The sequence below is a fragment of the Sceloporus occidentalis genome, unplaced genomic scaffold (assembly GCF_023333645.1).
Source record: "Sceloporus occidentalis isolate IW3139 unplaced genomic scaffold, rSceOcc1.0.p SCAF_161, whole genome shotgun sequence".
Classification (NCBI taxonomy): Eukaryota; Metazoa; Chordata; class Lepidosauria; order Squamata; family Phrynosomatidae; genus Sceloporus; species Sceloporus occidentalis.
This window is the reverse complement of record NW_028317141.1, coordinates 962386-986037: the sequence shown is the minus strand read 5'-3', so window position 1 is coordinate 986037 and position 23652 is coordinate 962386. Positions and strand designations below refer to the sequence as shown.

At 52.1% G+C, this 23652-nt stretch overlaps 4 protein-coding genes across 4 annotated transcripts; 2 read left to right on the top strand and 2 right to left on the bottom strand.

Moving 5' to 3' along the window:
* Positions 1 to 12056: 12056 nt before the first annotated feature.
* LOC149279686 (histone H1.01-like) lies at positions 12057 to 12683 on the top strand. The gene has a single exon (XM_089501004.1). The coding sequence runs from the start codon at positions 12057 to 12059 to the stop codon at positions 12681 to 12683; it is 627 nt and encodes a 208-aa protein (XP_089357130.1).
* Positions 12684 to 12797: 114 nt separating this feature from the next.
* On the bottom strand, positions 12798 to 13568 carry LOC149279685 (histone H3-like). Its single transcript, XM_089500922.1, has 2 exons — positions 13172 to 13568; positions 12798 to 12892 (listed from the first exon to the last, which is right to left on the bottom strand). Exons 1-2 carry the CDS (start codon positions 13566 to 13568, stop codon positions 12798 to 12800), a joined length of 492 nt encoding a protein of 163 aa, XP_089357048.1.
* A 2033-nt stretch (positions 13569 to 15601) lies between these two features.
* Positions 15602 to 15982, bottom strand: LOC149279684 (histone H2B 1.1-like). The gene has a single exon (XM_089500958.1). The coding sequence runs from the start codon at positions 15980 to 15982 to the stop codon at positions 15602 to 15604; it is 381 nt and encodes a 126-aa protein (XP_089357084.1).
* Positions 15983 to 16319: 337 nt separating this feature from the next.
* LOC149279683 (histone H2A type 2-B) lies at positions 16320 to 16712 on the top strand. The gene has a single exon (XM_089501027.1). The coding sequence runs from the start codon at positions 16320 to 16322 to the stop codon at positions 16710 to 16712; it is 393 nt and encodes a 130-aa protein (XP_089357153.1).
* Positions 16713 to 23652: the final 6940 nt, after the last annotated feature.

Genomic DNA, 23652 nt, shown 5'->3' with positions numbered 1-23652 from the left:
GCTATCGGCACCCGGGGATCGCCGCCGCTCCTTCAGGATCACCCCCGAAAACACCGGTTTAATGTGGTACGGCCATTGCGGGGCTCGGTGGCCCTGATAAGGGCAGCACCGAGGCTTAACTAAATAGCAAGACGAGACTCGTAGTGAGGCAAAACGGGGACTCTTTATTTGGGAAACACACGGGCTTATAAACAGGTTAGGTACACCCGCCAGACGTTGCTTCCCTCTGCCCATAGTCACCGGACATAGACTTGGATTAACAGGAAATACAGCCTATCAGGAACCTCGTCAGCACTCTAGTATACGGAAGTGTAGCTGTCATGATTAACTCATATAATGTAGTGGATACATGGAAGGATAATCCAGCAGAGGTGGTTAATTCCTTTGTGTTAGCAATGTTGATCTAAATCAGTTTCTTTGTACATGCCCTCCATATCTGATCTGGCAAGAGGTGTCATCTTCCCAGGACCCCTGTGGTGATTCATGGCCTAACTGATAAGGATCCTTAGTCATAGGAATTCCATTCCTATCTTAAGTGGAGGGGTTTTCCATCACCTTTACCCCACCATAACTTATTGGCACATCAAAGATGGGAACCAATTCTTGGAAAAGGTGTCATCTAATTGGCCATGTGGTCAGAGGGATGTTTTCTTGAAACAGAATCTGATTTAGGGGCAATGCAGCGACCTCAAAGCAGAACTTCACGATAAACTCTGATCGGAACAACATCATAAGAAACCATCTGGACTTAACGAGTACCCACAGGCCGGCTTATTGAAGAAACCCGTGAGTGAGGGTCCTGTGTTTAAGTCCCATCGTTTTAAGAACTGTTTGCCATTTTGTTTTTCTTTTGTACGTCTTGTTTTTTTGTAATTGTGGCACTGTGTAATCTTTGTCTTTTTGTTATTAAAATATTCATAATCCAAGTCTGTCTTTGGGCTCTAGTCAGGGCCGGCCTTAGGGGTGTACGACCTGTGCGGCCGGGACTTAAATTAAACCATTGTTTTTTTAGTTTGTTTGTTTTTTTTTTAACTTTATTTAACATCCTCCATGTTAAATACAGTTTTTAACTTTATTTAACATATTTAACAACAAAAAACCTCCCCAATGTTTTAATTTAAGTCCTGGGCAGGGGTGCCGAGCGTCGCTCGTGAAGTTTTCAGCAACCGCTCGGTGCCCCTCACTCTCCGTGACTCCGTCCGGTGCCGGCGTTTCATGCTGAGCACCAAAATATGATGTCATATTCTAGCGCTCAGCTGTGAAGCCAGAGCCAGAGGTGGTTGATAGTGAGATGGGGCAGAGGTGGTAGATAGTGATAAAGGGGGAGAGGGGAGTTTCCTTTCTTTTTGGGGGATGGGGGGCCATCAGAGGAGTAGTCCGCACAGGGGCCAGAACACCTAAGGCCGGCTCTGGCTCTAGTATAGATATCCACAAACCCTAAGAGAGGATAACACGTTACCGTATTGTTATTAAGTTCTAGAGGATATATACCGTATTGGTCGCACCCTAAAAATTTGGTGCTTTTTTAAAGAAAAAAAATTCTGCCACCCCCGAGATATGCTGCCACTCTATCCCCCCTTCCCGAGATTTGCTGCCACTCTACCCCCTCCGCCGCGGGAAGTACCGGAAAGGAAGATTGTTAACGTACATCACACAGATGTTCACCGGCTGCGGCGACGCGAGCATAAACAACCTCCGGCAGGGGAGGCTGTCTGAGCGTATCAGAGAGTAGAATGCAGGTCCCCTGCACCGCTGCGGGGGATCTGTATCATAACGGGACGCATGTCCCGGGCGTCGGGCGCTAGACCCCGAATATAGGCCGCACCCCCACTTTAAAGACTTAAAGGGGGGGGGAGTGCGGCCTATATTCGGGCAAATACGTGGTGGGTTGATATATATAGAGAGAGATAAATGTTCTAGTTCGGATTTCTCACAAATCCGGTATCAAAATCGTGAGTGGTGGCAGACTACCTGAGGGGATAAAGGCAGGATTTGGGGGTTCATTTGGTGTGACGGCCCCGGGTTAATCGGTGCCGTCTGTGATAGTTCTTGTTTGTGATACCTGCATTTCCCAGTATATGTTGTTATTATGGTGTGTGCTTTTGTTCCCCTTGTTTGCTACCCTGTCCAGGTGCCACATGTCCTGCCCCCTCCCTCCTTACACAGACTACAGTAGAGACCCCCTACTGGGCTGAGTGCTAATACTCAGTCATATGCAAAGGAGGGCAGGATGTAATTCCCTTTTGTTTATTGGACGCAATTCCCTTGTGTCTATTGGACGCAATTCCCTTGTGTGTCTATTGGACGTAACTCAATCCCTTGTACTGTTTAAATACCCCTGTGTTCCCAAATAAAGAGAGTTCCTGTTTTCACCTCAACATGAGTGTTGCCTGATGCTTGGGGTGGGCTGATATGATCCTGTATTGTCCTTTTCAGGACAATAACCACACTGTGTAGCTAAGCTTCGGCTAGCCACAGTGCCAAGGGAGCTCCGGTGCAGCGAAGCCCCCCTTCTATCTACAACGCTGGTTATGCCCGGTGCTGAAGGGGTTACTTGTTGGTGTCCCGTCAGGAGGAAGCAACGTTTGGCGGGAGTACCCAGTCGGGGTACAGGTCGGTCCCGTCACATTGGTGGCAGCGGTGGGATGCTTCCTCAGAACCGGGAGATCCAAACCACCACCGGGACTACACTCCAGTGAATGGAGCATCATTACGAGGGCTTGAAGAGGCAGACGCTGAAAGACTTATTGGAAGCCCGTGGGCAGACGGCCAGCAACAAGTCAAAGGCTACCTTGATCGCGAGGGAATGGAGGGAGACCGGAACAGCCTCGCCTCATCAGAGGGCACTGAAACTTCAGAGCTCCAGCGAGAAATCCGGTGGCGTATCAGCCTCCTGGGATCAGAACCGCCACAGACGCTCATCGCCCAGATAGTCAGCGAGGCCACCCAGCTTCGCATCACAGAGCTCCAGAGAGATAAAGAACGGGCGCCCACGACAGATCGGAGCGGCCCCTCGAACAAAGCTAAGCTACCCTACGACGCCATTCCCCGATTTCAAGATGGCGTAGATGAGATAGATAGATACCTTCAGATCTTTGAGCGACAATGCGATTTGCAGGGCGTGGAAGTGGCAGACTGGGTGACACTACTGGTGAGTCGGCTGTCGGGACGAGCTTTGGAGGCTTATGAGGCCACCCCAGATGCGGACAGTACCAATTACTATCGGGTAAAGGAACGCTTACTAGCTCGATATGGTATCACCCCCGAGGCCCACAGGCTGAAATTTCGGAGCCTCCGACGCGCAGATGGGCAGCCCTTCACCGAGTGGGTGCATCGCGTGACCCGGGCAGCCGAAGGGTGGATCCACGGGTGCCAAGCCTCCTCCGTCACAGATGTCCTCCAGCTGATCATACTGGAGCAATTCTATGACTTGACCCCCCCTGCAGTAAGGGACTGGGTACGTGACCGACGACCCCACACAGCAGACCAGGCAGCAGTTCTAGCTGACCAGTATATTGACTCCCGGAGGTCTACCCCACTGGAGCACCGATCAGGGGCCCGCTATGTACCACCCCCACTTCGGCCACCTCAGGCTCACCGCACCGCACCTCGACCCCCGGCACAACAGCAGCCCACTACCTTCCGGGACAGTCGACCTTCGGGTGTCCGGTGCTTCGGATGCAATCGAGTCGGGCACATACATAGGGAATGCCCCGCTAACCACGCTGCTAGACCGGGAGGGCGCAAACCAGCTGGGCCCATCCGGGCAGCTGCTAATTGCCTGGAGGCTCCATCATCCTCCCCACACCACGACTGGGTCGAAGAGGATTTCGGGGTACTATACGAGGCCGACCCGGTGCAGGCCGCCGCCTCGGACAATCGACATCATCACCGACAAGTTGTATGGCTTAACGGTCGCCCTGCTCAAGGATTACGGGACAGTGGGGCTACCATTACCTTGGTACAGCCACAGATGGTCGCTGCGACCGGGCAGACCAGCCACTCGGTCGCTGTACGGGTGGCGGGAGGAAAGGTGCTCCGAATCCCAACCGCCCGGGTGCATTTGGATTGGGGAGCGGGCGCTCGCGAAGTAGTAGTAGGTGTCATGAAGAACCTACCCGCGGAAGTTCTACTGGGCAACGATCTGGGTCACCTAACTACCGCGTTTCACCCGGATGACACCGCCGAGCAGTGTGGAGCCATCACTCGCCAGCAGGCACGGAAGGCGAACCACGCCCTCGAGGACGAGACCCGGGTGAGTACTGTTAACCCTGACATCCCTCCCGACTATTCCCCGACGGCCCCTGCTTTGCCCTGGGCCTCCCCCGCTGACTTTGCCCAGGAGACCTTACATGACCCGACCTTACAGGGCTATAGGGACCGGGCAGGGGCGGATCCGGGTGGGGTCAAGGAAGACAGAATTGAATGGAGCCAGGGACTATTATACCGACTTACGGATGGGCAGGGAGAGACCCGTGTGCCCAAACGCCAGCTGATCGTGCCGCAAAAGTATCGGCAAGAGATCATGCGTATTGGACACGACATTCCCCTGGCAGGCCATTTGGGGAGGCGACGGACCCATCACCGAGTCACCCGGTCCTTTTTCTGGCCAGGCCTGTCCAAGGATATCCAGCAGTACTGTAGCACCTGCGACACCTGCCAGCGAATAGGGAAGGGGCGTGGCCAGATGAAAGCCACATTACGCCTGCTACCCATCATAGATGAACCCTTCAGCCGGATAGCGGTGGATATAGTAGGGCCCCTACCCCGGCCTAGCCCTTCGGGGAAAAGGTACATACTGACCGTGGTAGATTATGCTACCCGGTATCCCGAGGCCGTCCCCCTGTCCAATATACATGCGGAGACTGTAGCCGATGCCCTACTTCGGGTCTTTGCCAGGGTAGGCTTTCCACAGGAGATAATTTCCGACCAGGGGACCCAATTTACCGCGGAGATTACCCAGCAGCTGTGGAGGTTGTGCGGGATTAAGCCTGTGTATAGCGCCCCTTACCACCCCCAGACGAACGGGTTATGCGAGAGGTTCAATGGAACACTGAAGCAACTGCTTCGGACGTTCGCTACCTCTCACCGGGACTGGGAAAAGTACCTACCACACCTCCTGTTCGCGTACCGGGAGGTGCCCCAAGAGTCCACCGGGTATTCTCCTTTCGAGTTGGTGTACGGGAGGCAGGTACGGGGCCCTTTAGAGTTGATCCGGAGCCATTGGGAGGGGGGGAGTAACCACCGAGGGCACCCCGGTTATACAGTATGTCTTAAAGTTCCGGGAGCGGCTGAAGGCACTCGCCGGAATGGTTCGGGAGAACCTTCAAGCCGCGCAGGGGCGGCAAAAACGGTGGTACGATCGCACCGCCCGAGACCGCACTCTGCAAGTTGGGCAAAAAGTTCTTGTCCTCAAGCCGGCTAAGTCCGATAAATTACAAGCTGCCTGGCAGGGTCCCTACCAGGTAGTGAAACAACTGTGTGACACTACCTACCTAGTAACCAAATGCTCCGATAGGAGGATTCAACGAGCCTTCCATGTAAACATGCTTAAGGCTTACCAGGAACGGCCGGACGAGGTGGCCGCTATCTGTGCCCCTGCCGCAGAGGATTCAGAGGATCTTCCGCTACCAGAGTTACCCCAACGGGGCACAGGGCAAGCGGGCATAGAGGCTATCCGAATTGCGGATCAATTAGGGGCGACCCAGCGGGAACAGGCCCGGCATGTACTGTCTAAGCGCCATCAAATGTTCTCCACTGCCCCTGGGTACACTACTGTAGCAGTGCACCAGGTGGAGACCCCGGGGCAGCCTCCCATGCGGCAAGCAGCTTACCGGGTACCCGAGACTGTACGTGAAGGTATGCGGTCCGAAATACGAGAAATGTTAGATCTAGGAGTTATTGAGCCCTCCAGCAGCCCTTGGGCTTCCCCGGTAGTGCTAGTGCCGAAGCGGGACGGCACGACCCGCTTCTGCGTGGACTACCGTAAGTTAAACGACCGGACTACAACCGACGCTTACCCCATGCCCCGAGTAGACGAACTCTTGGACCGCATTGCTAGGGGAAATTTTCTCACTACCCTAGACCTGTGTAAGGGTTACTGGCAGATCCCCCTGGCCCCAGAAGCCATTCCGAAGTCGGCCTTCATCACCCCTTTCGGTTTATACCAGTTTAAGGTTATGCCGTTTGGGATGAAGAACGCCCCGGCGACTTTCCAACGGATGATTGACCGGCTACTCGATGGCCTCCAGGACTTTGCGTGTGCATACCTGGATGACATCGCGATATATAGCGACAACTGGGACGAACACCTCGTTCACCTGGGAGTTGTATTAGATCGCATCAGGTCTGCGGGTCTCACCTTGAAACCAGACAAGTGTACGATAGGGGTTTCCGAGGTATCTTATCTAGGCCACCGGGTGGGCAGCGGGCGACAACGACCTGAACCTGCGAAGATAGAGGCAGTGGCTAACTGGCCCACCCCTACAACCAAGACACAGGTCTTAGCCTTTTTGGGTACAGCGGGTTACTACCGACGGTTCGTCCCCAACTACAGCGCCATTGCCAAACCCCTGACGGACCTAACCAAAAAAAAGTTACCCCGACAGGTCCTGTGGTCTCCAGAGTGCGAAGCCGCCTTCCAGCAGTTAAAGAGTGCCTTGACCTCCGCCCCAGTACTAGCCGCGCCGGACCCGTCCAAGCGTTTTTCTGTCCACACAGATGCCTCCACATTCGGGCTGGGAGCAGTTCTAAGCCAAGTAGGAACTGACGGCAGTGAGCACCCCGTAGCCTACATCAGCCGAAAGCTGCTACCCAGGGAAGTCGGGTACGCCGCCGTGGAAAAAGAGTGCCTAGCGCTGGTGTGGGCTCTAAAGAAACTCCAACCCTACCTGTACGGACAATCCTTTACAGTGCTTACCGACCACAATCCCCTCATTTGGCTGAACCGTGTCTCCGGGGACAATGGACGCCTGCTGCGATGGAGCCTAGCCCTACAACCCTACAACTTCACGGTTCAGTATCGTCCAGGCAAACAAAACGGGAACGCTGATGGACTCTCACGGCAAACCGATCTCGTGCCCACTTAACTTCCCCGGACAGCCACACTCCAAAGACTGGGAGCAGAGACGACCTAATGCCCAGCTATCTCTCCCGGACAGCCCCAAGCCGACCCGTTAAGGGTCTAGCCGGGTCTGCCGGACTATGGGTCGGGGGGGAGATGTGACGGCCCCGGGTTAATCGGTGCCGTCTGTGATAGTTCTTGTTTGTGATACCTGCATTTCCCAGTATATGTTGTTATTATGGTGTGTGCTTTTGTTCCCCTTGTTTGCTACCCTGTCCAGGTGCCACATGTCCTGCCCCCTCCCTCCTTACACAGACTACAGTAGAGACCCCCTACTGGGCTGAGTGCTAATACTCAGTCATATGCAAAGGAGGGCAGGATGTAATTCCCTTGTGTTTATTGGACGCAATTCCCTTGTGTCTATTGGACGCAATTCCCTTGTGTGTCTATTGGACGTAACTCAATCCCTTGTACTGTTTAAATACCCCTGTGTTCCCAAATAAAGAGAGTTCCTGTTTTCACCTCAACATGAGTGTTGCCTGATGCTTGGGGTGGGCTGATATGATCCTGTATTGTCCTTTTCAGGACAATAACCACACTGTGTAGCTAAGCTTCGGCTAGCCACAGTGCCAAGGGAGCTCCGGTGCAGCGAAGCCCCCCTTCTATCTACAACGCTGGTTATGCCCGGTGCTGAAGGGGTTACTTGTTGGTGTCCCGTCAGGAGGAAGCAACGTTTGGCGGGAGTACCCAGTCGGGGTACAGGTCGATCCCGTCACATTTGGTATAACTGATGCCTTGTTAAGTGGTGAAGATAGTAAATACAGAGGACTGGTGCTATTAACCACTTCCTCCCCAGGGCCGGCCTTTGGGGTGTGCGACCTGTGCGACCGCACAGGGCGCCACACTCCAGGGGGCGCCGCGGAGTCCTCCTACGCCGCCGCGGGGTCCTCCTCCGATGCCGCCGCGGGGTCCGCTGCCGCCCCCTCTGCACCTAAATGAAAACATAGTTGGTTTTTTTTGTTGTTGTTTTTTATTTAACATCCTCCATGTTAAATTAAGTTTTTTTTTACTTTATTTAACATGGAGGATGTTAAATAAAGTTAAAAAAACCAACAATGTTTTCATTTATGTCCCGGGCAGGGGCGCCGAGCGGTTGCTCGTGAAGTTCTCAGCAACCACTCGACGCCCCTTACTCTCCGTGACTCCGTTGCGGTGCCGGCATCTCATGTTGAGCGCCGGACTATTCCGGCGCTCACTATGAAATGCCGACAGGACTCCTCAAGGTAAGTTAGGATAAGGAGAAGTAGGGAGAGCGGGGGGGATAGTTTGAAGGAAGGGGCAGGGGGGGTAGTTTGAAGGGGTAGTTTTTGAAGGGGCAGAGGGGGGGTAGTTTGAAGGGGCAGAGGGGGGTAGTTTGAAGGCACAGGGGGGGTAGTTTGAAGGGGCAGAGTTGGGGGTAGTTTGAAGGGACGGGGGGGTAGTTTTAAGGGGCAGAGGGGGGTAGTTTGAAGGGGCAGAGGGGGGGCGCCAGAGGAGTAGTTTGCACAGGGCGCCGGAACACCTAAGGCCGGCTCTGTTCATGCCCACACCCTCCACACCGTCACAGCTTGGCAAGTAGTCCTGACCGTGACATATGTGGTGGCAGCGGTGGGATAACTAAAATATTTACTATCTTTTTCTGTACCAGATTTCAGTGTTGCCGGATTTGCTAGTTAATCCAGGCACTAAAAAGAAATTGTTTCTCAATTTCCAAAGTCTGAACTCTTGCATACTTGCATATGCATACTTAGTATATTTACACCTCAACAGTGTGATGGAGTGTGTGACGGAAGGGTCCATCACTGGGGCCCCTGGAGAGGACCGAACGCAGGCCTGCTACCCACAGATTATGGACCCTGCCTCCCTGCCCTGGCGAGTGGGACTGTTGTCCTCGTCTGGGGGGTTAAAAGGCCACATTTGAGAGGTGTGCATTTTTCAAATTGGAAATGTGACGTGTGGTCACTGCCCCCCCGTGTTATTTGGGACATTGTTGAACCCGGCCAATTCAATTTACCCATCAAATCATACATTTAAAAAAAAAACACTAGAAAACCCATGGACATTTAACACGCTAGCATTTTAACTCTTTTCACGCAAGAATTGTCTGACACCGGCCAAACCATTCTTTTCTTTGGCCAATAATATATAGTGGACGTGGAGACCCCATTGTATTGTTAATCACTTTAATGGCCCTATTGCCCCTGGGAGTCCAAATTACCCAGATTAAGGGGGCCGGTTCTGTAGCCGTTGTAATCCAATACCTGACTGTTTATGTTAATGTTCGCTTTGCTGGCTATATCCAGCTATGTGTGTAAAAAATAAAGTGTTCTTCATTTTTATATACCCTACACTGCTAGTGACTGGGGAATCTGGGAAGGGAGTGTTGCCAAGGCTAAGGGAGCACAAGTCAGCGGAGGTAGTCGGTCGTACTAGCCAGCTCTGTGACATTACTGACATGGAACGACAACATATTTTCACAGGAATGCAGGGGTAACTGGGGCCTGATCACAGAATTAAAGAAGAGTCTGGGCATCTGTCTGCCTTTACTAACTATGGCATAACTTTTACAGTAAATCAAAGAAATAACATTGGGAAGCGACAATGAATATATATATATATATGACATTATCAAATAGAATGCACAATGTAACAAATATGCCACAATTATATAATACTGTAACAGAATACATTAACATACTCTGCAGCACCGTATATAGTATGTCAGTGTAATTTATTTATCGAACAATACTACTACTCTGAGCCATCACATATAAATGGAACTAACTTTATTTATATATATAATACATTGCTGGTATAAATACACATTATGAGGCCAGGAAGCGGTGAGAAGGGGCCCCCAAGTGGCAGTCCGGAAGCTGTGGGAGGGGGGCCCCCAAGTGGCAGTCTGGAATCCTTGGGAGGGGGGCCCCGAGTGGCAGTCCGGAAGCAATTTGAGGGGGTTCCCCCATTGGCCGTTTGGAGGGGGCCCCCGGGTGGCCCCCTGGAATCATTGGGATATGGGCCCCCAAATGGCAGTCTGGAAGCTGTGGGTGGGGGCCCCCGAGTGGCCTTCTGGAGGGGGGCCCCCGAGTGGCCTTCTGGAGGGGGGGGGCCGAGTGGCCGTCAGGAAGCTGTGGGAGAGTGGCCCCCGCGTGGCAGTCAATCATCCGAGTCGCAGTCAGGGAGCTGTGTGAGCTTTCTCAATCCGCACGGAGAAGCGTCCCCTCCTGTTACGTGACAATTAAAGGAACGTTCGGCACCCTCTCCTCGCCGGCATTCATTTATCACAAAACCAAGTCAATGAACGCCTGGACAGCTGCCAAACCGCAACCAATCAATACACCGGGACTGCTGCCAAACCGCAACAAGAACACCGGGACTGCTGCCAAACCGCAACAAGGACACCGGGACTGCTGCCAAAACCATCAAAGTACTCAACAAGAACAACAAGAAACTAAATACCTAAGGAGCGGGACTCGGCTCCCTATTCAAGGCAGGAATCCATTTAAAATGTTATTTAAAAAATATATTAAAAATGTAATTTCACGTCCATCCGCTCTCTCCCTCCTCCAACTTTTTCTTGCCTTGAGCAGATCTGGGATCTCCAGAAGACACAAGAAAGGAAGGGGTTGATCCAAACAGACACTCGGGGGAGGGGCTAGGAGAATGAGAGAGGTAGTAGACGGCTAGATAGTCCCTCCCCTGTCTCCGTATTGGTGCCGGCTGCTGAAGAGGAAGCCCCGCCCTCTTCAGTAAGTCTGGTGCCGGCTCCCCCTGTCACAAAAATACAGGCTTCGAAGGGCTGATTACAGGGCAGGGGGAGGGGGACACGCTAGTCTGCTGCTCTGGGCCCCCAATATTAACGTATAGTCATAAGTCAGTCTGTGTGTTACTATACAGAGGTCAGGGGGTTTTGTATAGAAGTCAGGCTGTGTGTTACTATACAGAGGTCAGTCTATATGATCATAGATGTAAAGCTGTGTTTTACAGAGTTCACACACACACACACAAACAAACAATTCACAAGGATCTTTCCTGTTATTGTCCCTTTCTAGTTCTATACACACGCACTCACGTTAAAGAAATAGTATATACATCATTAATACGCAGTGGTGCATGCACACAAACACATTCTCACGCATAACCCTTTCCTCACTGACGTATGCTCACGCGCTAATACACACAAACACACTCTCGCACATGAAACGTCCTGATAAGACAAAACCTAATCTTAATAATTACTTTTATTATTTTGAATAATAAATAAATAATATAATATGTTAATAATAAATAACCCCTAAGTAAACTCCTGTCAACTACGAGTCCTAAGACCGGCAGGCAGCCAGACACTAACAGTAGAAATACAATTTATTTTAAATTATTTAATTGATTATTATTAGTTAAAAATATTCATCATTTGTAATGTTATTCTTTAATGTATAAATATTAGGCTATTCTTAATATAATAATTAATAATAATTAATGATTGGGTTATATAAATTTATAGATTAAGTTTAAGGGTAAATTAATATTTAATAGGTGAAATGAAATAATTTATTTTATTAATTATCTGTATTCATTATTTTATTTATTTATTATTTCACACCTCTTGGGTGCTGTTCCCTGGCAGTTTTTTATTTTTTCCGGGGGGGGTGGGGGCTGCTTGGTGTAGGAAATTCAACTGCTTTGAATTAGAAGTGTGATGAGACGTTTACGCGCAAACGGTAAGTATATTTTCCTTTCCACCCCCCCCCTCTTCCCCTGAATGCAAATCCAGCGATGCCCCGGCAGCATGGGGAGGTTTCAGAAACGGCGTCCAATCATAGACTCGCAGGCTACCGCTCATGAACCAATGAATGTGCGGCAGCTCGTCTATAAAAGCCAAACTTCTGGCGGTTTAACCCCGTGTTTACGTGCGATTGCAACTCTTTCGTGGCGGGATCCAGGCATTGAGATGGCCGAGACAGCTCCTTCCCCGGCGCCTCCGCCGGCAGAAACCTCTGCCAAGAAGAAACAGCCGAAGAAACCGGCAGCTGCAAAAAGCCGTTCTGTGAAGTCCGGTCCCAGTGTCTCCGAGCTTATTGTGAAAGCAGTCTCTGCGTCCAAGGAGCGCAGCGGAGTGTCTCTCGCAGCTCTTAAAAAAGCACTCGCTGCTGGCGGCTACGACGTAGAAAAGAATAACAGCCGCCTGAAGCTCGCTCTCAAGGGTCTGGTGTCTAAAGAGACCCTGATCCAGCTGAAAGGAAGCGGTGCCTCTGGTTCTTTCAAGCTGAATAAGAAGCAGCCGGAGAGCAGAGAGAAGACATCAAAGAAGAAGGAAACTCCCGTAAAGCCTAAAAAAGTAACCCCTAAGAAGTCTCCCAAGAAAGCCCCTGCAGGAGTGAAGAAAAGCCCGAAAAAGATCAAGAAACCGTCGGCCGCTGCCAAGAGTCCCAAGAAGCCAAAGATTAAGGCGAAGAAAGCTGGCAAGAGCCCAGCTAAGAAGGTCACAAAGCCCAAGGCAGTCAAAAGCCCCGCAAAGCCCAAGGCGGTCAAAAGCCCCGCAAAGCCCAAGGCTAAAAAGGCAGCCTCGAAAAAATGAGGAGGGGGGGCATGGGTTTTGGAGCGCCTCTGGTGTGTGCTTTCCCACTTATTTCTTCACAAAAGGTTCTTTTCAGAACCATCATATCCTCCGAAAAAGGAAAAAAGCAGATAATCACCCGGCCGCGGCTATGTGGGCCTCCCGCTGAAAGCCTAGCCCCATACTTGTGCGTAGATTGACATATTCGGCCAGCGCTCTCGCTCGGAGCCCTGTCCGTAACAGAATAGAGATAAGGGGCGGGCTTAAAGATTGTGCTTTGCCGTTACTCGTTATGTCCAGCCGGGGACTCGGCCGCTCAACGGCTCGTTCGGTAGTGGGATAATTGTGTGAGATGTTTCAAGCTTGGGCGCGAACAACAGGGTTAATTTCGTGCATGCGAAGGGAAACAAGCTCGTTTGAGTGACAATGTGGTGGCTCTTAAAAGAGCCTTTGTGGGGGCTGTGGGGAGATCGCGTTCGCCCACACAGCGTTTACTTAGGCACGTTCACCTCTGATCCTGCGAGCCAGCTGAATGTCTTTTGGCATGATAGTAACCCGCTTAGCGTGAATAGCGCACAAATTGGTGTCTTCGAAAAGCCCCACCAGGTAAGCCTCGCTGGCTTCCTGGAGAGCCATGACAGCAGAACTCTGGAAACGTAGATCGGTTTTGAAGTCTTGAGCAATCTCACGGACCAGCCGCTGGAAAGGCAGTTTTCGGATAAGCAACTCCGTAGACTTCTGGTAACGACGGATTTCTCTTAGAGCTACGGTGCCCGGGCGGTAGCGATGTGGCTTCTTCACGCCCCCGGTAGCCGGAGCGCTTTTCCTCGCAGCTTTGGTCGCCAGCTGCTTCCGGGGAGCCTTTCCTCCGGTGGACTTACGGGCTGTCTGCTTGGTGCGAGCCATACTGACGCGTGCGGATACGATTCACCGACAAATACAACGTAACTGTAACGATTCTGTGGCCAACTCAACCCCTTTATAGGGTAGCGGTAAATGTGATTGGATACGCGTAATCACGCCCCTCTTTTTCATAGGCTAGGACGATGGTTTGAAAAAGCCAGCCTTTGATCAAGAGACTTCGGTGTGGAGCGTTATCTTTTTTTAATTTATTGCTCGAATCGGTCATGTATTCGTTAGCTGCGGTTCTTTTTTTATTTATTTCTTCTCCTCTCTTTTGTTCAGCCTCCTACCTAGTGAAACTGTGTACTGGCTGACCGTTAACAGCGATACGGCGACAGCTAAAAGCCCGCCTTTATCTTGGCCGCCGTTTGGCGTTTATTTACAGCGATATGCTGCCACCTAGTGGTAAATGAGGGATCGTCGAAAGCGATCACGTGGAGGTGAGGGAGGCAGAAGCTTAAGGTACTTGATGCAGTAGAGAGGTTTGATTAATAAAGGCTAGGCATCTTTGAAAGCAGATGCGGGCTTGGTGTAGGGAGTGGCGCAAAGGAGGTTGGTTTGAATTGTTCATATCCGGTTTCCTTTGATATTCCTAAATAGCCAATCGGTGTCTGAGGCACGCTTGGGAGCTTCTCCAGCCAACCAACGTGAAGCATATATTCAAATAGCAACGCCCCCTTGAGGCATCATGGTGCGGTTCCCTATCAGGTCCGTCGAGTACGTATAAAAGAAAGCGGGCTGGCCGTCAGCGAGTGTTGTGCTGTGGAACTCGTGAAGTAGGCGTGATCATGTCTGGCCGTGGCAAAGGAGGTAAGGGACTCGGGAAAGGTGGCGCAAAGAGGCACAGGAAGGTGCTTCGGGATAACATCCAGGGTATCACCAAGCCTGCTATCCGCCATTTGGCTCGCAGAGGAGGCGTAAAGCGTATCTCTGGGCTGATCTATGAGGAGACTCGCGGTGTGCTCAAAGTGTTTTTGGAGAACGTGATTCGTGACGCAGTCACTTATACTGAGCATGCCAAGAGGAAAACCGTTACCGCTATGGACGTGGTGTATGCCTTGAAACGCCAAGGCCGTACTCTGTACGGTTTCGGAGGTTAAGCTTGTTGACTCGTGACCCTGAAACACCCAACGGCTCTTTTCTGAGCCACCCACACCCTCTCTTAGGCTATGATCATGTTGTCCCCGTGTCTGCCCGTGCTTTTCTATGCACACCTTGAAATAACCAGCTGAACAGTGGCTGGGTCTGGCTATAGATTGAGCTACTGGCAGGCTGGGAGTTGGGCCCGTTTGCAGAACATGTGCTGGGATCGGCAGCTGGTGTACTCCAAAGGCTTGCGCGGGGCTCGCTTGAATGGGGGCCGGGACGGCCCAGGTTTAATAGGTGCCGTCTGTGGTAGTTATCTGTATTCTGTATGTCCCGGTATGTGGGTGAATTTTATTATGCCTTTGTCGTCCCCTTATGTGTTATCCTGTCCGTGTGCCACATGTCCTGCCCACGACACTACCGAGTTATGTATTATTGGGGAAAGCCCGTATACTACAGCGCCACCGAGGTTCCTGAAGAGCTGTGTCCTCTGCCAGGATCACGCATTGTCCTTTTCAGGACAACAGACCCACGATGTAGCTCATCTTCGGCTAGCCACAGTGATAAAGCAGCCCCTTCTCTCTGCAACGCTGGTTCTGTCTGGCGGTGAAGGGGTTAATCTCCGGCATCCCAGCAGGAGAAATCAGCAATTAGCTGGAATACCCAGTCAGAGTACAGGTCGGTGCCGTCACAGAGGAGGCGTAAAGCGTATCTCTGGGCTGATCTATGAGGAGACTCGCGGTGTGCTCAAAGTGTTTTTGGAGAACGTGATTCGTGACACAGTCTGGATACCCCAGCTAACCTGGAGGAGTGAGAAGCACATTTCAATGCTCTTCCCAGAGCTAGCATGTCCCCGACAAAAGCGCTAGATCAGTTACATAGCTCTGAGATGGACGATGTGGGTGGCTCTCAAAAGAGCCTTTGTTTAAAAAAGTGAGAGAACGAGAACTTTACTTGGCGCTGGTGTACTTGGTAACAGCCTTGGTGCCCTCTGACACAGCGTGCTTGGCCAGCTCTCCAGGAAGAAGGAGGCGTACAGCAGTCTGAATCTCCCGAGAAGTGATGGTGGAGCGCTTGTTGTAATGGGCTAGGCGTGAAGCTTCCCCGGCAATGCGCTCAAAGATGTCATTGACAAACGAGTTCATGATGCCCATGGCCTTGGAGGAAATGCCAGTGTCGGGATGCACCTGCTTCAGTACCTTGTAGACATAAATCGCGTAGCTTTCCTTTCTGCTCTTCTTGCGCTTCTTCCCATCTTTTTTCTGGGTCTTCGTAACAGCTTTCTTAGAGCCTTTCTTCGGAGCAGGCGCAGATTTCGCTGGATCAGGCATCGCGTCTGCTTTCGTTTTCGCACGCAATTCAAGAGAACATGATTAACACTGAAATTACTGCACCGGGCCCTTCCCTTTATAGGCACCGCATGCAAATAAGGCCGTTCTGCTGTCTCGCGTCCGATTCGATGAGGTTGTCACGTGAGAAGATGCGGCCGCCCATGAAACGCAGTGCCTACACCGATTGGTGTCTCAGACTATTTCCACCCGATTGGCTGTTTTGGAAAGGAACCAATCAGTGACGAATAGCGTCACGGGGGGGGGGGTAAATGAGCGGTGTTTCTTTGTAACATACTTCTTAATCACTTGTTCGTGTGGTCGGTTGTCGAGCGAAAGCATGTCTGGCAGAGGAAAACAAGGTGGAAAGGTTCGCGCTAAGGCAAAGACACGTTCTTCCCGTGCTGGTCTGCAGTTCCCTGTCGGCCGTGTGCATAGGCTTCTTCGCAAGGGTAATTATGCCGAGAGAGTAGGCGCCGGCGCACCCGTGTATCTGGCAGCGGTGTTGGAGTATCTGACTGCTGAGATACTGGAGTTGGCTGGTAACGCTGCACGCGACAACAAAAAGACCCGTATCATTCCTCGCCACCTGCAGCTCGCCGTTCGTAACGACGAGGAGCTCAATAAGCTGCTCGGCGGGGTCACCATTGCTCAGGGAGGTGTTCTACCCAACATCCAGGCGGTGCTCTTGCCCAAGAAGACAGAGAGCCACAAACCTGCCAAGAGCAAGTGAGTGCAGTAATCGGTAACCGCAGGGCAATTAGCAAACATCACCAAAGGCTCTTTTCAGAGCCACCCATAATCTCTGGAACAAGCTATATCTGTCTTGCTATAAACATACTGCAAACTTCTTTAAAGGCAACTGCTTTCCACTGCAGTTTTCCAGCCCGATGTTTAGTTGGTGAGCTTAACGGTGGTTAAACACCATTCATACAGGCTACATCATACACCCTACCGCCCCACCCCTCACCCCCCGGCCGTTTCTGGGTTAAAATTAGGGATTAATCTAGCCTTGGTGCAGTATTAATCTAAATTTTATTAAAGACAGGAGGCTTCGTATTTTGCATTAACCTTCTTTACTGTTAACCTCCAGCAGCAAAACAGTTAACAGAAACAATAAAAACAACCAATAAGAACACAGTAACAAGTCTATAAAAGTCTGCACATCTTGGCACTCCTCCTCTTTCTTTGCGCAGAAGCTGAACCGACAGTCAGGAACAGCCCGGAAGAACTCAGGAACACAAAACCACGCTGAGAAGAACCACAGCAGCGTCAAAAACCTCAGACAACCGGAGGACGACCTGGAAAAACAAAGAATCGTGAAAGTACCATGCAACCATAAGCCAAACATGACAGAAAAAACACCAGGCACGGTAATGAGACAATATACTAACAACAGCCCGACAACAACCCCCCAACAAAACCCCAAGACAGCAGGGGAGGGCAGGGCGGGAAAATACTCGCCTCCTGTCTTTAATAAAATTTAGATTAATACTGCACCAAGGCTAGATTAATCCCTAATTTTATAGCAAGACAGGAGGCTTCGTATTTTGCAATTTTAACGCCCCGAAACCAACGCCAAAGCGGCGTGAGCCGGGGCCCGAAAATAAAAAGTCCGAAAAGTAGATTCCCGTGACCAATCCGCCGCTGACAAAAGGTCGGAAAGGGAACAGCCCGCGGAGAAAGCCGCGGAGGCAGCGGCACCGCGGACCGAATGAGCCCCAAAGGAACTATCAATACCGGCCAAAACGAGAATCCACCGGATCCACCTGGAGAGAGTGGGAACAGAGACAGGCCGAAAAGGACGCACGTAGGAGATGAAAAACGGACCAGAAGAGGAAGACCGAAACGGGGCCGAACGGGCCAAATAAGCCTGAACACAGCGAGCCACGCAAAGGCGCGGCCGGTCAGGAAAATAAGGGTAAGAGACAGAAGTAGAACTGGATTTAGTTCTACGAAAAACGGAGACCGATACCCCGTCAGGAGAAAAAACAAACGAGGATACATCAAAAGCCCGAACGTCAGACACCCGACGGAAAGAGACGAGGCACAACAACAGAGCAGTCTTGGCGGAAAGCTGGCGAAAGGACAAACCGTCGTTGTCCGGCCAACTCTCCAAAAAACAAAGCACCCGGGAGACATCCCAAAAGGACTCATAACGAGGCCTAGGGGGCCTAGAAAGACGAACACCTCTGAGAAGACGGCAGACCGCTGGATCCTTACCGACACCCAAGCCCTGAACCGGAACGTGAGCTGCCGAGATGGCCGAACGAAACAAGTTAATGGTGCGGTAAGACCGACCCAGGGAAAAAAGATGGGCCAAAAAATTAAGAACCGCCGTCACAGGAGCTGTAAGGGGATCAAGGTGTCGAGCCAAACACCAGCTACCCCAGGCATGCCAAGCCTGGAGGTAGGACCGTCTGGTACCCGGAGCCCAGGATCCCCAGAGCAGATCTCGAGCCGACTCCGATAAGCCCGGCACATGCCAGGATCCCCGGAAACCGACCAGGCCACGAGAGTCAACCGATCCTCGAGGATGAGAGGGTGAGGGTTCCCCTCCGGATCCCGAAGCAGATCCCAAGACGAGGGAAGGATCAGGGGATCCGCACACGACAGTTTCAGAAGCAACGGGAACCACGGCTGTGTCCTCCACAGGGGTGCTATCAAAAGGATTGAGACACCCTGACGCCTGACGGAGTGGAGAGTCCGGAGGATCATGTTGAACGGGGGAAAGGCATACGCTCCCTGGAGCGGCCACGACTGCAGGAAGGCATCTACCGCCAAGGATAGCGGATCCGGGAGCCAACTGAAGAACGCGTCTGTCTGACAATTCGCTCTGGACGCGAACAGATCCAGATGGAGGGGACCGCGACAAAGGTGGAGAGAGTGGAACACGCTTGGAAGGAGATGCCAATCGCTCACGTCCCTCCAATGCCGGGAGAACCAGTCGGCCACGAGGTTCTCCTTGCCCGGCAGGTACTCCGCGCGGATGGACAAGTGGTTGTCCAGGCAGAACTGATAGAGCTGCTTGGTGAGCTCTGTGAGGAGCCTGGATCTCGAGCCCCCCAGCCTGTTGATGTAGCGGACGGCGGAGACGTTGTCCATGCGCAACACTAGGGAACAGTGAGTAACCCCCTTCAGGAAACTGCGAACCGCGAACGAGCCCGCGATGAGCTCCAAACAGTTGATATGAAGGTCGCGTTCCTCCGAAGTCCACGGACCCCCGGTAGCCACGTCGCCGCAAACGGCCCCCCAACCAGAGAGGCTTGCGTCCGAGTCCAGGACGAAATCCGGGCTTGACCCGAAAATGGCACGACTGTTCCACGCATCCATGTGGACCAACCACCAGTGGAGCTCCAGCCGAGCATCGTCTGACAAGGAGATCATCGCGTCGTAGGAGGCCGACTCGCGAAGATGCCGCGTCTTCAGTCGCTGGAGGGCCCTGTAGTGGAGCGGGCCCGGAAAGATGGCCTGAATGGAAGCCGAGAGCAAGCCAATGACTCTGGCGAGATTTCGAAGAGAAACCAGGCCGCCACGAAGGAGCCTGCGAATCTCCTTCTTTATGACCAGGACCTTGTCGCGAGGGAGCCTGAGGACCGTCGCCACCGAGTCGAGAGAAAAACCGAGGAACTGGATAGACTGCGTCGGAACCAAGACCGACTTGGCCTCGTTGATAACGAAGCCCAAGTCCTGAAGCAGATGAACCGCAAGGTAGGTATCGCGACGAAGGGACTCGACGTCCTGGGCCATGAGAAGGATGTCGTCCAAGTAAATTATGGAGCGAATCCCGCGCGCTCGAAGGAACTCCATGACGGGCTTCAGGAGTTTGGTGAAGCACCATGGGGCGGAGCTGAGTCCGAACGGAAGGCAGGTGAATTGCCAGAGGAGGCCTTGCCAGCGAAATTGAAGAAATCTCCGATCGTCGAGATGGATAGGGACAGAAAGGTAGGCATCCTTGAGGTCGAGGCGGGAGAACCAGTCGTTCTCCCTTAGCAGGTCGCGGAGGAGATGAATACCCTCCATCTTGAAGTGACGATACATCACATGTCTGTTGAGAGACCGAAGGTTGATGACGGGGCGGAACTCCCCCGATTTCTTGCGCACCAGGAAGATATTGCTGACGAAACACGGAGGGGAGAGCGCCCGTTCTATGGCACCCTTCCCTAGAAGGGAAGAGAGCTCGGCGTGGACCAAGGAGGCCGCATCGAGAGACAACCTGGGGAGTGGAGGTGGAGAACTCTGACAAGGAGTGGAAAGGAACTCCAGCCGAAAACCCACTACAGTTTGAAGGACCCAGGGATCTGACGTAAGGCGAGACCAAGCATGGAAAAAATGGGCGAGCCGACCCCCGACAGGAATATGAGGAAATATATGAATCAGTCTTACCTGAGGCTGATCTTCCTCTGGTGGACGTGTAGCCTCTGCCTCGGTATCCACCTCAGAATGGGACTCGAAACTGGGAACGGTAGGTGGTGGAGGCGTCTGGAAAGCGGGGTCTAGAGGCCAGCGAGGCCGTTCTGCTGGCGGCACGACCCCTCTGCCGACCAGCACTGGGGGAAAAACGAGTTCCCGTGCGAAAGACACGTCTCATGTTACTCTGGGCCTTGTTGAGCGAGGTGAACAGATTGACGTGCTGACTGAGGTCCTTGATGAACTTCTCACCGAAGAGTAGACCCTTGGCGTCAGCGCCCAGTTCCTTGGGACCTAATTCGGCCAACTTGGCATCCAATTTAAATAGGGCTGCCTTACGTCGTTCAGACGATATCGCACAGTTGGCGTTGCCCAGCAAACATAAAGCTCTCTGGGTCCAGTCACGGACCAGATGGGGATCCAGGGGAGAGCCGTCAGAGATGGCCTCGTCGGCCATTTGGAACACCTGGGTCAAGGGGCCCGCTACGTCGAGGAGCTTATCCTGTGCCGAGCGCAAGCCCAGTTCAATGCCCTTACGAGGGTCTTTGCCATTCTTGGTTAGAAAAGTCACAAAGGTCTGATCAAACTCGGGCGTATTGAGAACTTTGTCCCGGACCGTGGGTCTAGGACATTCCGAGCGGAGCCTCTGGCGCACCTCTTTATCCAGGGGGCGACGAATCCAGAACCTCAGGAACTCTGCAATGTGGGCAGATGGTGTCCATTCCGAGGAACGAGGATGGCGCAGAGCCCTGGGGTCGAACAGCGGGGTACCCAGATCATCCGTGACCTCAAAAGGTTGATCCGGAGCGTGAGACGGGTTGAAAGAGACCTTCGGAGGATCTGGAGCGAAGTCCTGGTTCCGCAATGGGGAGGCCGGACCGGAGGAGCCAGCACAATATTCATCTAGAACCTCATAGTCGGTGAGGTCTTCAGTAGGGGAAACCATAGGAAAGGTTGAACTGCGGGGTTTCTTCAGCGGAGCTTTTCCCTTCCCAGATGTGGAGGGCAATTCGTCCCAAGTGCGCTTGTGAGAAACTGCCGTAGCCGCAGGGGATGCAAGGCCGCCAGTGTCAGAATCCTCCACCTCAACAGGGGAAGCGGGAGGCGAGGAAGGGCGAGCAGAATGGCGTTCCTCCAACGCAGTAGGGAAAGACGCAGCCAGGGCGGAGCGAAGCCAGGCTTGGACAGCGGCAGGAATTTGAGTTTGAGATTCGTCAGCCATTGCACTCCAAATGTGTCTATGGGAACACAAAAAATAACAGGAGTGAGTAAAATCCGAGTTCGGATGTCGGCAGTAAACTGGGGTTCACCCAATATGGCAGTAAGCGCTGAACAGGGGGTCACCCCTGGGAGAGGCTGAATACAGTCCGTAACGTGGTGGCAGAGTGGGGTTCACCACAAATGATAACCGCAGGGGTTTACCCTTGATATAAGCGGTGGGGTCACCGTAAGGCCGAAAGGGGGTTACCCTATGGCAAATAGAGGGCAATGAGGAGGCCCTAGGCAGCAGGGGGTTCACCCAGAAATACTGAAGGGTTAAAATCCAACGTGGGAGTATTGGGCCACAATAAAAGAAAAACGACTTTAAAAGAAATCTGTGGTGTGAAGCTACACCTGTAGGAAAAGAAAATTTGCACACAATGCGGCCGACAAGGCCCAAATACAAAAGAAATAATGAATAAAGGATGCGCAGCGTGGTGAAGGCCGCCGGAAAACACCAGAGCCGCCACCACGCCGCGGGACACCGGGAACAGAGGCCCCGCGATGAACGAGGCCGCCGTTCAAAGAAAAATAGGACGTCCCACGGCAAGAATGAAGGCCGCGGAATGGAGACGAGATGGGCCGCAACGCGGCCCGAGCTCCCCTGGCACGGCGACGGAGACCGGCCGCGGGGCGAAAGAGCCGCGAGGACTGCGGCGCCAAGAGGCGGGACAGAGAGCGGTAAAATAAAACCGCCGCGGAAAGGACGACCAGCCGCCACAGGGGGCGAGCCCGCCGCAACGGAAGGAGTCGAACCGCCACAGGTAAGAGGACGAACGCAGCCGAAAATGGCGGGCCGCCGCGCAGTTGAAACGCGGCAGCACACCGCTCGCGAGGGGAAGAACCACCTCGCGGCAGGCAGATAAATAACCCACGGGCAGAGATCCGCCCGGGAGTAAAGGAGCCCTGGGGCACGTGGCCAACAAAAGGCCGACGCACCAGGGCAGGGAGGAGGAACAAACGCGAGAAACACAAGCGCAGGTAATGGAAATATAAAAAACAATAATAATAAGGATAAGGGTAGTGGCGATAAGAAAAAAACAACTAAGTAATGTAAATAGAAGATACTGGAATGTTCTCACCTGGAGGTTAAGCAGCAAAGAAAGAGGAGGAGTGCCAAGATGTGCAGACTTTTATAGACTTGTTACTGTGTTCTTATTGGTTGTTTTTATTGTTTCTGTTAACTGTTTTGCTGCTGGAGGTTAACAGTAAAGAAGGTTAATGCAAAATACGAAGCCTCCTGTCTTGCTATAAAATTCGAGGCAAAGCTGCCAGCACTTAAATGGATAAATATGGTTCTCAAGAAAGGTGGGTGGGCAAGTGCGACCACACGGTGGCAGCATTGCATAGGAAATTGTGGTTTACCGCAGATTAAAGTGGCAGAAGCCGGGGAATCCCTCAGCTGTGATGATCGTGTAGCTGGCAAATGGTCTGGGGAGCGTATTAATGAATTTGATAATCACTGTGAGAGAGACCCGTGAGTAGCTCCATTGTAGACATCTCCCTTGCCTCTGAAAGCTTAATTGCTAAGAAGGGATTAACCCTTCATATACCCCAAAGTAGTGATGCGAAGTTCAGATCAGTAAAGTGAATCGGATCATTTCGAGTCATTCATTGAAATGATCCGATTCATGATCCGAATCTTCGGGTCACTCAGTGTGACTCATAGGAGTTAGTGTTTCCCCAGTCCCTCCCTGCAGTCAAACTAACGATTGTCCCTGCCCCTTTCATTAGGGTCAATGAACCCTCCTGCCTGCCTGCCTACTCTAGCGATGTCACTGAAGGCAGAGAATCGTTCAGAGATTCGAACCATTCAGAGAATATCACTGACACCACACTTTTATAAATAAATACATTAATAATTTTCACTGCCCCCAGGATTTAGATTCCCCTTAGATTGCCCACCTTTAGATTGTTTTACCTCTAACTGCACCTTTAGTTAACTTTATTAAATTAACCCTCAGTCCCCAGCATTAAATTAACCCTAAACACCCCATTAACCA

Excerpts from the sequence above, each read along its gene's own strand:
- LOC149279686 (XM_089501004.1), top strand. The coding sequence starts at position 12,057 with ATGGCCGAGACAGCTCCTTCCCCGGCGCCTCCGCCGGCAGAAACCTCT.
- LOC149279685 (XM_089500922.1), bottom strand. The coding sequence starts at position 13,568 with ATGGCTCGCACCAAGCAGACAGCCCGTAAGTCCACCGGAGGAAAGGCT. Across the intron at positions 12,893-13,171 it reads GCTGGCTCGCAGGATCAGAG|GGCTCCGAGCGAGAGCGCTG; the intron begins GTGAACGTGCCT and ends TGTTACGGACAG.
- LOC149279684 (XM_089500958.1), bottom strand. The coding sequence starts at position 15,982 with ATGCCTGATCCAGCGAAATCTGCGCCTGCTCCGAAGAAAGGCTCTAAG.
- LOC149279683 (XM_089501027.1), top strand. The coding sequence starts at position 16,320 with ATGTCTGGCAGAGGAAAACAAGGTGGAAAGGTTCGCGCTAAGGCAAAG.